Below are 13,804 nucleotides of genomic sequence, written 5' to 3' on the forward strand. Positions count from 1 at the left end.
GGAATCACCGCAGCTTCATCGGGCGCCGCGTTTCACGTTGGCAACATGACAGATTACTCAGCCAAATATTTAGCGCAGGCATCCCGCTATGCTATGGTGCTCATGCTCCCAGCTACTTTGCACACCTACTGGGAGTAATGAACAGAAACTTAATTTATTTATCTATTTCTCGAAGATTATAATTATGAATTTTCATTGCTTACATTAAAGGGCAAGGAGAATACTTGATGTAGAAACTCTCCAGGAACTCGACAATAGGAGCCAACTTAATACTATTCGCCGGCATAGAAGCCCATTGGATAGCGTGTGGAAAATAAACCGAGAGAAAAGAGAATTAGAAAGAAGAGAAATGGAGAAGAGTTGGGGGAATATCATTCATGTTTTGCCCAAATACGTCCGTTTCATTATAAAAAGAAAAAAAGAAAAAGAAAAAAGAAGAAGACAATGGTATCATGGTTCCTAAACTCCCCTGTCATAAAGCAAAGAAACGCTCGGCCTTAGTGCTCACGATGCAAGCTCATAGACACCTCGGGAGGGTAGCACGACTCCCGTAGGAAGACATGTTTCTTCTAGCTCTGCTACTGAGCCGCGACTATCCGTAGTAGAGTCATAGTCGGGTGGATCCCCTCGAGAAGATACTGGAGATGAAGCTGAGGAGCGGGCGCTTTCAGGCTCTTCGACTTCTATAACACCAATCTGAAGTAATTCTTCTTCGCCAATAGGTTTTCTGATATCCTCCACCATTAATGTATAATGTGTTTCCAACCGTTTCGCCTCCAGCTTCTCTCGCTTGTTCCTTGCAGCCATCGATTCCTTCGGCTCAACTTTGAAGCCTAGTTTCGAGTTAGATGACCGGCTGAGGGGGCTGCAGTCGGCGTGAGGGTTGCTTCTGGAGGAGAGTGAAGGTGTGCTGCCGTTAACGTCGTCACCGATGTCGTCGCCGTCTTCTTTGTTCATTTTTTTTCCTTCCCTCTTTTCCATCTTGTGCTCCAGCTTCTCCTGTTTGCGCCTAGGTAAACGGAGCCATATTCTGATGCCCTTGTCTCGAAATACATTCTCGTTCCAGGTGTTCAGTGTTACTTCAAGATCTCCTTTTCCCTTTTGACTCCGTCTCACTTTCTTCGCCACGCGACTCTTTTTGACGCTCTTTCCAGCATAGTATGCGGGGATTGGCCCAAGGATAGCCAATGCACCTGTGGCGACTATCCCAACTCCAACACCCACTGACCAGACAGCACATTTTTCTAGAAGTGTAAGCCTCACTGCGTACGCCAGCTCGTCGCAGAACTGCGTCCATTCGTCTGGGCTGACATGCAACTGGAAGAGTCGTTGGTTATATGGAAAGCCTGAGGCGATTTCTGGTCCATTGGTCGGGACTTCAAGGGTCGAGAACAGCTCTGCTTGTGCGGGGGTATGTGGTTGGATGCTGCTGTTTTCGCTAGATATCGAGAGTCAACGTTTTAACAATGGCACTGGAAAGGGCGGGAATCATTTTCAGTGCCTACCTTGAATATTGCCTGTGGATTGAGGAGTCACCTTCATTACTCTCGGGGGGAGCAATTGGTGAAATTGAAGTTGTTGGGGAGGCTTGTGTCGCAGACAACACCGGTTTCCGTGGGATTTGATACATTATTTCGAGAGATATCAATTGAGTTCAGCGAACAAGACGAGGCTGACGGCTGGACAAAGCAGCGCAGGCTGCTTTCAAGCTGCTATCTCAAGGGTGTAACGGTTTTGTAGACTTTTCCTGGGAAAAGTGCACAATTACGTTTCAATTGCACATTCGGTGAATCCCAAAGGTTGCTGTCGGTCGTGGACAACGACTCAGGTACAAGAATAAGGCTTATGAGCTGCGAAAGAGCTACAGGCTTGGCCGCTTTATTTGTACGAACTGAGGTGGGACTGGATATTTAGCTAGTCTCATTTGCATCCAGCGCAAAACAAACTTCACTCTTGGTTTGTAATGAGAGTTGAATTTTCCACGCGGAGCGCGAGTCGGGAGCAGGCATAGATTTATTTATGCTTATTCGAGCGCCTAAATGACTAAGTTAGAATAAGGCCTTGACAGTTTTTCATCCAGACTGGGATGGTGAAGATGGCACAGCCCCCAAGCAACCCGGCAGCAACAAGCCTCAGGTCTCGGCCTCAGATTTTGTCTCGGGCACGCACTCTGGCCGATGGAGAGATCATTTCTCCCCCTCATGATGGCGCCAATTGCCAATTGTTGCGAGGATATCCCAAATCCAGCATTGGAAACCAAGATCGATTCGTCACCTATCAAGTGGACCCGTTGATTGATTCCTCTTTTCATCTGGCGTACTGTGCGCTCCGTCGTATTTCAAAGTCGAGAGCATGAATGGAAGCTTATTTAGGCTTCGTCATCTTACGAGCGTGGTCATTTCCGCTAGATGCGCTAACCGGTAGCTGGCGTTGAAATTCATGCCCCATCCCAGATCCTGCGCGAACAAGAGCACACAAACCTCCCAATAGCTTTGTCTACAAGGCTTCCCTCCCGCCTTATTTAGCGGACTGTGTTGATGACGTCTCCTCCAAAACAAACCCAGCCATTTGACTCAGTTTCCGGCAAGCCAAAGTCTGCCCAGGTGAACTCGGCATACAAACCATCAATGAAATTGGACATCTTCAACTCTGAAACTCACCCCCTTCTTCGTGTGCGCCCGAAGAGAAAGCTTGACCATCCTTCGGAGATTCAGATATTGGACACCGGTTCACAAAATTTTCAAGTTTTGGTTGGGAACTCTAAAAATAGAAGCTAGGGTCGATGCAGATTGGTGGAGGCAATGTCTAAGTATATAAAAATCACCAGTAGGGCGGGCTTGGTTAGAGATGAAGAATCACTGATGAGTGAGAGAGTGGGGAAAAAATACCGTGCCTTTTCGAGTTCTTGCATGGCTTCCAGTCCCCAGTAAATGCAATATTAATATACAATGTAAATGTTTAACTATACAATCCATGTTTACCCATTCACCATTTCAAGGTCGAAATAAATAAAGACACGAGCAGAGAATAAGCCCAACAAAGCCATATAAAGACATATCCAAGGGTCCACATGCAATCCCGCATATCGCGATGTCTATATGTTACAGTATCCTTCCTCCTGCCTGCAATGAATTTTTTTTTTAATAAATCAAATATTCAAGACCCGTTCCCCCGCCCCGGAATGTCCGCTCTTGGGATCCCATCTCTCCCTCTCCCCTGATCTTGATTCTTAAAACCCAGCAGCTCCCCAACCATACCCCCGGGCTTCGGCACGGGGCATTCCCTCTTAACATTCTGTAAATTCCTTGCCTCCTCTTCCATCTGCCGGAATTTCACAATGTCATCATCTAAAAGTCCCTCTTGTTGGCGTCGTGACGAATACCCCGGCTTCATCGTGCGAGGTGGGGTGGTATTTATCATAGTTGAATTCACATCACTTTCACCGGCCGGCTGGGCTTCAACAGGCTTTCTTCTTCGTTTCCGTACCATCTTCTGCTGTCCATCGGCGGACATGATCATTTCGGAGTCGGCGTATGCGTGTCGTGGCACGGGGCAGGGGAAGAGATGTGGTATGCCCACAATGACGAGAGACGACATGAGGGTAAGTGTGAAGAGGGAGACGGTCGAGCGTGACCGCGGATGGAGATGAGGAGGCATTGTTGGAAAGGGAATTTGCCCAATAGGTTACTTCGTCCTTGTTATTGTAATGTCAAAAGGGGCGTAGACGTCATGGGGCCGTGGGGAGGGAGGGACGTGAGAGGAGCCCAGCTAGTACGAAATGCCTTTCTTTTGTTCGTTTTCTGTTATCCCTGGAAGATGCGCACTTAGAATGTTAGTGGCTGCGGGTTGGGACCCAATGTTGAAAGGGACAATGGCTTGCATACCTTTAAATCCATTAGGCTGTCCGGACGGGATTTCTTAGATCGGCATACTGTTCAATGGCGCGATCGGACACTGGTAGCCCTCTTTTGCGCCTAATATCAGCAATCCCGAAAAGTGTGTGAGCGGGATCTGGCGGCCGGGAATTATGTCATGTCGATGGCCAATCAAACCACGCAGATTATTTTCTCACGTGGTTAAAGACTTGGCGGACTTGGCCGAGGAACCTCTCCCGGGGCTGGAGATCGTTCTCGAAATGAACAGACAAGTGGCAGGACCCCAGCCAAAGATTATTTCCATGGATATCTGTGGGCGGTTCCCAGTCTCTGGAGAGATAAACCTTGCAATATCAACCCGGATCTCTCTCCTGCTCCACTCCAATACCTCTTTAGAAACACTTGTAGTTTGCAAAAAATCTCGTTAGATACGTGATTTAGAGTTTATGTGTCTATCTTGCCTTGGTCAGTAGATATACCTAGGCACAGCGACGCGAGAGAGCAGGACGGAAGCCTTTTTGGTAGTTGAACATGTTTGGCTGGTTTTTTATTGTACTGTACCTGATCCCCAAGCGAGTCGCTTCTGTGGTTGATCTAATCTTATCTTATCTCTGATCTCACCTCATGTTATTTTGAAGCAAACCAGATGGAAAAAGCTGTATTCCTCGATATCTACGCATTCTATGTATATAGGACGCAGGTGTGGAGGAAGATAGTGAAGACCGTCCCAATATGCCGGATGCTGGACGCGCTTATTCATGACCCTGTTAGCGAACAGTGCAAGAATGAATGTGCTGTAGATGTTTCGGCTTCGGCGGCCTTCCAATGGTTCTACCTCAGTCGCAGACACTGCAGTCTTTTCTATCAATCAACTTGCTCTACTCTCCTGTCGAGAACAGCTGATCATTCACCCTCTGTTGTGGACAAACCGTAATGTTGAGCTATTATGATGCTCTTTCGAAGCACCACGTTTGGAATGCCTAATAGCACAATTGGATGCTTTTAGTAATTAACGACTTTTTGACCTTAGAAATTATCCAGGGCGGGAGTACATTATTCATAGGGATCTTTCAGCTCCCGAATGTCCATTTGCAGCCCTGTTGTGCTGTTGTTCTCCTACTCTCCTTTTGATTCAAAGTCCTGGGTTTTGCTTCGATGAACGCTGTGTTGCCAAACTTCGTACTTTCTTCAGGGAGATTCGTTTAGCCATGCGGGCGCTGCATTTAAAATATCTTAATGCACACGAGCCTCTGTGTACAAAGACATTGCAGAGCTAAGCTCAAAACAGAAGACTCTGCAAGATTGATAACTATATAGACTGAAGTTCATGAATACTATTTATAACTCAGCTTAAATACTATTATATATTTAACTTCTATATTTTATCTTTCTATTATGAATACTTCTAATAGTTAATAGTATATATTATATCAAGTTGTAAATATCTGAATAATTATCTGTAAGTACTTATTCTTACACAGACTTAAGAGACTGCTGTTAATTATATAAAGTATTAATATATCTAGAATAATAGAGAGAGTTCAGACTTATTTATCACAGAATCTATAACTGTAGAAGAATCTGATTTTACTGTATATATTTATTTACAGTTCTACACAGTGTAAAGAGATAATCAGTGTATAAGAAATTTCACTTCTCATGAATTCTTTATCTTCATCTCTATTTCTATCTCTTGTATAATTAATAGAGTTAGTAGTCCTTGACTACATATAACTATATAGACTGAAGTTCATAAATACTATTTATAACTCAGCTTAAATACTTGTAAGAATAAGTGCTCGCAGGTGATTATTCGGGTGTTTGCAGCTTGGCATGATATGTACTGTTAACTACTAGAAGTGTTTATAATAGAAAGATAAATATAGAGATCAAATATATAATAGCATTCAAGCTGAGTTATGAATAGTATTCACAAACTTCAGTCTATATAGTTATGTATAGCCAAGAGCTGCTAGCCCTATTGATTATACAAGAGATAGGAATAGAGGTAAAGAATTCATGAGAAGCAGGATTTCTTACATATTTCTCTCTCTCTAAGACTTTATCTGTGAAGCCTTTCACTGAGTAACTTCATAGTCAGCTCAGCACTGCAGTAATACTCACTAAAAACTCTTTATATCTATAAAAAATCTCAGTGAGAAAAAATCCCTTGTTACTATGAAGAGAAAAGAGTCTGTCACTCAGTTTCTTATTTTATGAGATTCTTTATAATCTACAGATTCTTCTCTGACTATCACACAGATTCATCTCATATCTTTTATATAGAAGAGTTTCAGTTGACTCTTAATTATTTTCATAAGATTCTTATATAATCATCACACAGATTCATCTTACAGATGAATCACTCTCTGTGAAATTACTCTTATCAAAGAGAAACATTTATAAGTTAATCTTTTATTCATTCTTATAAATCATTGCTCTTTGATACTGTAGAATTGTGAGGAATTTTCTATTCTTTCATCAACTCTGTAGAATTGTAGAATCAAGATATTCACAGTCTGCAATCACTCTTTATAGTTATATAGAAAGATTCAGATCTATAATTTATAATCACTCTTATTTACTAGAGTAATCTGACTGTTTCACAGAATCACTTACAGTGTAAGTAAATCTCTCTAGAGTAGTATAAATATCTCAGATCTGTCTGTGAAATCTCATCTTCTTTTCTCTTTTTCTGTAACAGCTCTTATTCTTATAAACTGTGAGTATTCTCATTCATCTGTGAAGTATTTTCATTCAAATAATAGAGAGAGAGTGTTTCTGACAATATCTGTATATTAATTCAAGAACTTCTCAAGAATAAAAAATTTTTTTAATTTCAATATCTTTATAAATAATGTCTGACTGCTGCTGAGCTTCTTATAAGTGTCTCTGCAACTTCTCTAATCACTTTTTACTGACTGATGAAGCAGAAGTGCTGCTGCTCATAACTGTGTCTTCATTCTCTTCAGCTCTGTCATCACACTCAATCTTCAGATCAGCAGCTCATCTCATTTCTTTCTCAGATCAGCTTCTGACTTCAAGCAGTGCAGTCTCTCTCTTTGCTGTAAGTCTTCTCATAAGTAATTTCTTACAGATTCTAGCTGACAGTTCTTATAAAGCTTTCAGTGTTATCAGTGTCTTCTGCAGTTCTGCAGGCCTATGATCACTCTCTCTCTGCTTATACAATCTCTGATCAGACATATGTGAATATGTCTAGGTTCTCTATCAATGATTCTCACACTGCAGTGCATTTTCACAATCTCATTATTAATAAGAGATGAGTCTCTGAGTACCTGTAAAATCTAGATAATTAAGACAATGTGAATGTCATGAATTCACAATAAGAGTTAATCTGAACAGATAAGCTCTCTCTTCATATCTTTATTATTTTCAGACTGAATACTTCAGCATAACTGAGAGAGCAGACACAGCTTTATAAGAGATATCTGATCACACACACAGATAATCAGTCTTCAAGACTCTGTCATAACTGTGTATACTCTGGTGTTCAGCTTCTCTGAAGTCTGTGCATTTCTGACAATCTTCACATCAAATGTAATAATTGTCTGTATCACAGATATAATACTTTCTACTTCTTTGAAGAGAGAAATTGATAGTTATGAAGAAATTAAGTATCACAGATATTAATGATATAAGTATGAGTTTTCTTTATTTTTTCTTTATTAATCTCTAAATTGTATTTATGATTCTGTTTATTTTCTTGTTTTTTAACTTTAATAAGAACATGTTTTCTTCTTCTCTTATATATACTACAGACTGTTCATCTCAGTAGAAACTTATTATCTTATAGACTAGAATTTATAAATGACAGTGTTAATATCTTTATTATAATCAGGTTCTTAGTAAAGATCATATCATTCTGACTTATCAGAATTTATAATATAAAAGTCATGTCTTAGCTTCTGTAGATATCTTATCTACTCAGATAATTCTCAAGTGAACTCATTTATCTTATCAGAATACTCTTATCACTGAACCTTGAATCAGAGCTTGTAATCTCACTTCTCTGAGTCAATAATCTCTTTAATCTGATATTCTCTTTCACTCTTTAATACTTTATAGATAGAGTGATAAGTCACAGAATTCTCTTCTAAGAATTTCTTATATTCACAGAGTAAAGAGACATGAAAAACATTGTATATCTATAACTCAAGTGACAGTTTTAATCTATAGAACTATAAGCTAACTTTCTTCATAATCTTGTAAAACTCTGTTTATAAGAGATTCAGCTTCTTACTAGATCTCTGTATAATAATGTTTTCTAGACTTAGTTAGACTCTATCATCTTTCTTAAAACTCTTTGTAATATGCTTAAAGTTATAGTATCTCTTCTGATACTCTTAGATCTTTCTCAAGAATTCACAGGCTTTCTTCTGAATCTTCTGAATTCTCTCAGTCTATTCACAGATATCATCACACTCTATAGTGTACTCTCATAAGTTTATCAAGATTATTCACAGATAAGTCTCAGTGAGTATCTCAAAGAGAGTTTTATCTGTGCTGACATACTTTGAGTTGTTATATATAAACTCTGTGAGTAATAATCAATATACTCAGTCATTCTGATTATAATTAACAAAGTATCACAGATACTGTTTTAATATACTTATTAGATGTTCTGTCTGATTATCTGTCTGTTGATGAAAAGTCATACTTAAATCTCATAAGATCTTCAGTATAGTTATCAGATCAGATCAGAACTCTTCTATAAAAATTAATTCTCTATCTGAGATAATATTCACAGATAACTCATGCAACTGAATCACATCATAGATGAAGATATGAGTTAAATTCTTTGACTTCAAGTTCTTACAGATGAGTATAAAGTGTGTTATCTTGATGAAGTGATTTACTATTATCAGCACACTGTCAAAGCAGGCATTATATATGTTCTTGCTTTCAGAGAGACTTATAAGAGTATTCATTTCTAGCTGTTTTTAAGGTTTCTGCAGAATGAGTAGAGAAGTAAGTTCTTTATATAATCTGAACTGCACTATCTGCAAACTCTGATAAATAGTATAAGAATTTACTATCTTCTTTACAAGTTCTCACATCTTCAGTCAGAAGTATTTTCTTATGAGCAACTCATGAGTTCTAATATCTATAAAATAACCTGCTAGAGAAGAGTTATAATACCTTTTAATAAGTTCTATACATAGAAACTTATTCACAGATATATAAATCTGACTCTCTCTTTATAAGAGACTATTTAAGTCTCTTTAATTTTTTATTTCTGCAGAATTGATTTCTGCTGTAAGCAGTTTCTGAATATACTGAGTATATTCATTCTTCAGTTACAGTTCAGACAATCTGAATAGAAGATTTTATAAAGACTTATACTCTATTTTCTCTTGCATCAGATCTTTCACAGTGCTTCTTAAAGTCTGTAAACTCTTCAGATTATAGATACTCTCTTCAAGAATTCTCACAGAGATTCTCAGAGTGTTAACTCTCAGTGTTGTAGAGAGTAGTTATACAGACTTCTTTTCTTTCTTCTCTCTCTTCTCTTACAGAGAATTGAGAGACTCTTCAGTCAATCTCTTTATAATACTCAGTCTGAGCATCTTATAAAGCTTTTCTGTCTTCTCTAGTCTCTCTATATCTGTCACTCTGATCTTCTTAACATAGTCTGATCTGTAAGAGAGTCTGTCTGCTGAGTTCTTAGTTCTCTTGATATGTTCTATCTTGAATCAGAACTTACTCAGTCTCTGAGCTCAGTGAATCTGCTATCACAAGAGTTTCTTGATTAAAGTAAACTATTGTAAGCTGTTATGATTAGTTCTAACAGTAATCACTATTATGAGATTCTTAAAGTAGTGATATCAGTGACAGAAGAATTTCACTATTGTGAGAAGCTTCTAATTATAAATATCATAGTTAATCTTCACAGATTGTATCTTTCATGAGAAAAAGATCACTGAAACTCAGTTCTTATTTAACTGTAGTTATGAGACTATTTCTGAAATTATAAAGAAGAAGATATCTGTCTTTAATCTGATTAAGAGTAAGAAATTAAAGTGAAACAGTATTACTGTATTTATAAATATCTGTTTCAATCTTATAAAGATCTTATGAGCTTCTGAGATAAGAAAGTTCTCACAGTTCTTTCTTCTTAATAATCTTTTCATTCTCTATTCACAGAATGACTTCTTCTTATTTTCACTCTTCAGCATGTCTGTAAGAGTCAAGAAGATTCTCATGAATACAAAGATAAACTGTTTATAGAAATTCACAAAGCTCAGAAAGATCTGAATCTCATGAATACTAGTTAACTCTGACTATGATAGAATAGTCTCAATCTGTGAAGGTTTCATCTGAATATCATTCACAGTGATTACATATTCTAGGAAATTAATTCAGTGAGTACTGAAGTTGTACTTTATAAGCTTAATATACAGTTCTGTCTCATCTAAGACCTTTAACATACTTTGCACATGCTCAGTGTGTTCTTTCTTCTTCACAGAGTACACTATCACATCATTCAGATATATTATCATGAAGACATTCAGATATGTATGAAGTGTTTTATTGATAAAAGACTGAAATATCACAGAGATATTAGTCAGATCAAAAGATATTACTAGATATTTAAATAATCTCAGTACAGTTCTAAAGACAGTCTTTTATTCATTCTCAGACTGTATTCACAGCTGTGTATATACATTGATTATATTCAGTTATATAAATATAACAGCTTCTGTGAGACAGTTGATTACATTCTTAATCAGAGATAGAGAATAGCAGCTCTTTATTATCTTGAAGTTCAGATCATAGTAGTCTATATATAATCTGAGATCTTTATTCTTCTTCTTTACAAATATTACAGAGACTTTCATGAAGATCTGTGAAGATTAGATAAAGTCATTCTTCAGATTCTTCTTCACATAGATCTACAAGATCTCTGTCTTATAATAAAAGAGCTTATAGATTGATTCTCAGAAGAGTTTCTACTCTTCTATCAAATCTATTATTAGATTCTTCTCATAGTGAGAAGAAAGCTCAGCTATCTTAGCTGAGCTGAATATCTCTATAAGATCTCAGTATTTCTCTGATATCTGAAGCTCAGTTTTCATGACTGTGAGATTCTCAGACACTTACAAAGTTATTATATAGATGAACTTATCTTCTCTAATTAACTCTACAGTATCAACTGCTTCTATCTCTGTAAGTGAGTCTGCTAACACTGATTGAAAGTATAAACCTGACTCACAGACAGCTATGTATGAATTGTGTCTTTAAAGTTATATAAGTCTTAAATACATATTATCTGTGATGTCTGTGATAATCACAGTTTCTGCAAATCTTCTTCAGATTTCAGAGAGATCTTATAATTCAAAAATGACTCTTATAAGTCTCTTAGCTCTCAGATCTGAGTTCTCACACTCTGCTTATTATAAGAGTAGATTCTCAGTCTTTATCTTTCAGCTTATTCACTCTGTGAGCTTTAGAAACATCACAGTGACCTGAGATTCTGAGTTTATCAATACTTTTCATACTTGTAAGACAGCAGCATCACAGCACAGTCTCTTTTCATAAGCAAGTATTTTTATCAGAGAAGTAACAGATTCAGATGTCAGCTTTAAAACTCTTAAGAAGACTGTAGCTGACTCTGTCTGTGACTTCTTAAATTTCTATTTTAATTTATTCAGACAGTTTATACAGAGATGTTCTAGTTTAGAACAGATAAAGCAGAGTCTCTTTTTCTTAGTCTCTCTATTATACACTCTATTTACAGAAGCTTATGAAGCTCTCTCTCTCTGCTCAGTAGTCAGACATGAATCTCTCTATATCTTATCATCTTTTTCTGACAAATCTGTTCTCTATTATTCTGACTCTTACAGAGCTGATTAATAGTTCACTCTTCACAGATCTGTGACTCTCACAGTGATTCATAAGTAATGAATAAGAGTTATCAGTTTCTTCAGAGTCAAGAACTTAGAGTCTTACTCAATGAGCTTATTCTGTATATCTTTATTCAGTCTCTTTATAAATATCATCATTCAGGTCTTATTTCAGAGCTCTATTTTTACAGATTTTAATTTATATTATAATTTCATGAAGCACTGTAAGTAGTCTTCATCAGATTTCTTATCTCTTTTTCTAATATTAGTGATTACAGCTCAGATGTTCTCTGTCTGACTCATAGAGTCTTTCAACTTATTCTCTAGATAGATCTTGAGAATAGATTATCAGAATCTCTTATAATTATTTTCTAGATAATTCAGTCAGTTCTTGACTTCAGTGTAATAGAGGTCTGTTATTACATAGATAACAGCTTCTTCATCTTTCATATCACACAGTCAGACTTATAAGTCAATTTCAAATACAAACTTATAAAAGCTTTTATAGATTGTGATTCAATAGATGGCCTTAAGTGATTGCAGCTTGAGAAAGTTTCTTTTCAGTTCATAGATATCTCTGAAGATTATGTCTAAAAACTCAGTTCAAGAGTGTTTACAGACAGTAAGTATTTCTTATAGAAAAATAGCTTGATTCTGTGAAAGATGCTCAAGAATGTTCTTCACTGAGATTGATTTATTCATAAGTTCAGAGAGTTTCTCTGTCACAGATGCAGAGAATAATATCTCATAAGTGATTGATAAGTTCTCTAAGACTTCTTTTACAGAGATTATTCATAGTTTGAGTGACTGCTTCTGAGTGTCTGTAGTAGAGTTCACAGAGATTGAAGTATACAAGTTTCTAGTTCTTTCAGTCATAACAGACAGTTACTGACTGACTGAGCTTGAAATGTAAGAATAAGTGCTCACAGGTGATTATTTAGATGTTTATAGCTTGACATGATATGTACTGTTAACTACTAGAAGTGTTCACAGTAGAAAGATAAATGTAGAGATTAAATGTATAATAGCATTCAAGCTGAGTTATGAATAGTATTCGCGAACTCCAGTCTATATAGTTGTGTGTAGCCAAGGGCCGCTAGCCCTATTGGTTACGCGAGAGATAGGAATAGGGGTAAAGGATCCGCGAGGAGCGGGATTTCTTACAATACTACTATACATTTAATTTCTATATTTTATCTTTCTATCATGAATACTTCTAGTAGTTAACAGTATATATCATATTAAGCTACAAACACCTGAATAATTGCCTGTGAGCACTTATTCTTACACAGTAATAGAAAAGATATAATAAGAGAAGATTATAATATCTGAGTTCTCTGAATGTAGTATTGAAGACAGACAGCTGTAGAAGTAGTAGAATACTGTAAAGAAATGAATTAATCAAGAGACTGATTTTATAAGCAGTGAACACAGGCTTTTGACACATTATTCATTCTTGAGAATCTATGAGAGATGGTTGATCAGATATATTATCTATTCAAGAATCTGTACAGAGTAGGTAGATGATATGATAGTACAATGTCACGGGATTGCGCTTCGCTTAATTCTACACCAATCAGTGGGCTGTATTCGCGCCAAGAACCCCAAAAAGGAAATTCTCCACTTTTAATGACCAGGGTTTTCATCATATATTTGCTTCGCTTCGCTCCGCAAATTAGTTATACACGGACTACGTCGTGAGAAGACATCCCATCAAAATGGCGGTATAGCAAGCCCACCAGTACCCTACTCAAACTCAAGTTAAAGATAGTCACTCCCTCAGATCCTCAACAGGACCCATATATTGTAGCACTTCTAATAGTTGTGGCCCCATCAACAACGGACTGCTCTGCGGCTGACATGGCACATGGAGGGAGATACATGTTCTACCTTTCCTGGTATGATTCGCAATTGATAGTTCTTTAGTCTAATAATATCTATATTTAGACCCATGCATGCAGGGTTGACCCATGCCGGTGATAAGGAAAATAATATCCACATTTTCACCGTGGACATTCTCATTTCTTCGAAAATTCGTCTTCCCTGGCATCCCACCGTATAAAC

General features: G+C 37.4%; 2 protein-coding genes across 3 annotated transcripts; both read right to left on the reverse strand.

Annotated features, from left to right (window-relative positions):
• Positions 1–91: 91 nt before the first annotated feature.
• On the reverse strand, positions 92–2,693 carry BDCG_05190 (uncharacterized protein). The gene is made up of 2 exons (XM_045420852.1): positions 1,506–2,693; positions 92–1,438 (listed from the first exon to the last, which is right to left on the reverse strand). The coding sequence occupies exons 1-2, from the start codon at positions 1,628–1,630 to the stop codon at positions 505–507; spliced, it is 1,059 nt and encodes a 352-aa protein (XP_045276872.1). The 5' UTR covers positions 1,631–2,693; the 3' UTR covers positions 92–504.
• Positions 2,694–2,727: 34 nt separating this feature from the next.
• Positions 2,728–4,405, reverse strand: BDCG_05192. Of its 2 annotated transcripts, none has more exons than XM_045420853.1 (2): positions 3,885–4,405; positions 2,728–3,809 (listed from the first exon to the last, which is right to left on the reverse strand). In XM_045420853.1, the coding sequence occupies exon 2, from the start codon at positions 3,655–3,657 to the stop codon at positions 3,157–3,159; it is 501 nt and encodes a 166-aa protein (XP_045281161.1). In that variant the 5' UTR covers positions 3,658–3,809; positions 3,885–4,405; the 3' UTR covers positions 2,728–3,156. The 2 variants fall into 2 exon arrangements, with proteins under 2 accessions (XP_045281161.1, XP_045276873.1); XM_045420854.1 differs by having other exon boundaries at positions 2,754–3,823; positions 3,885–4,007.
• Positions 4,406–13,804: the final 9,399 nt, after the last annotated feature.

The sequence above is a fragment of the Blastomyces dermatitidis genome, assembly GCF_000003525.1.
Source record: "Blastomyces dermatitidis ER-3 genomic scaffold supercont1.5, whole genome shotgun sequence".
In the NCBI taxonomy this organism is placed as follows: domain Eukaryota; kingdom Fungi; phylum Ascomycota; class Eurotiomycetes; order Onygenales; family Ajellomycetaceae; genus Blastomyces; species Blastomyces dermatitidis.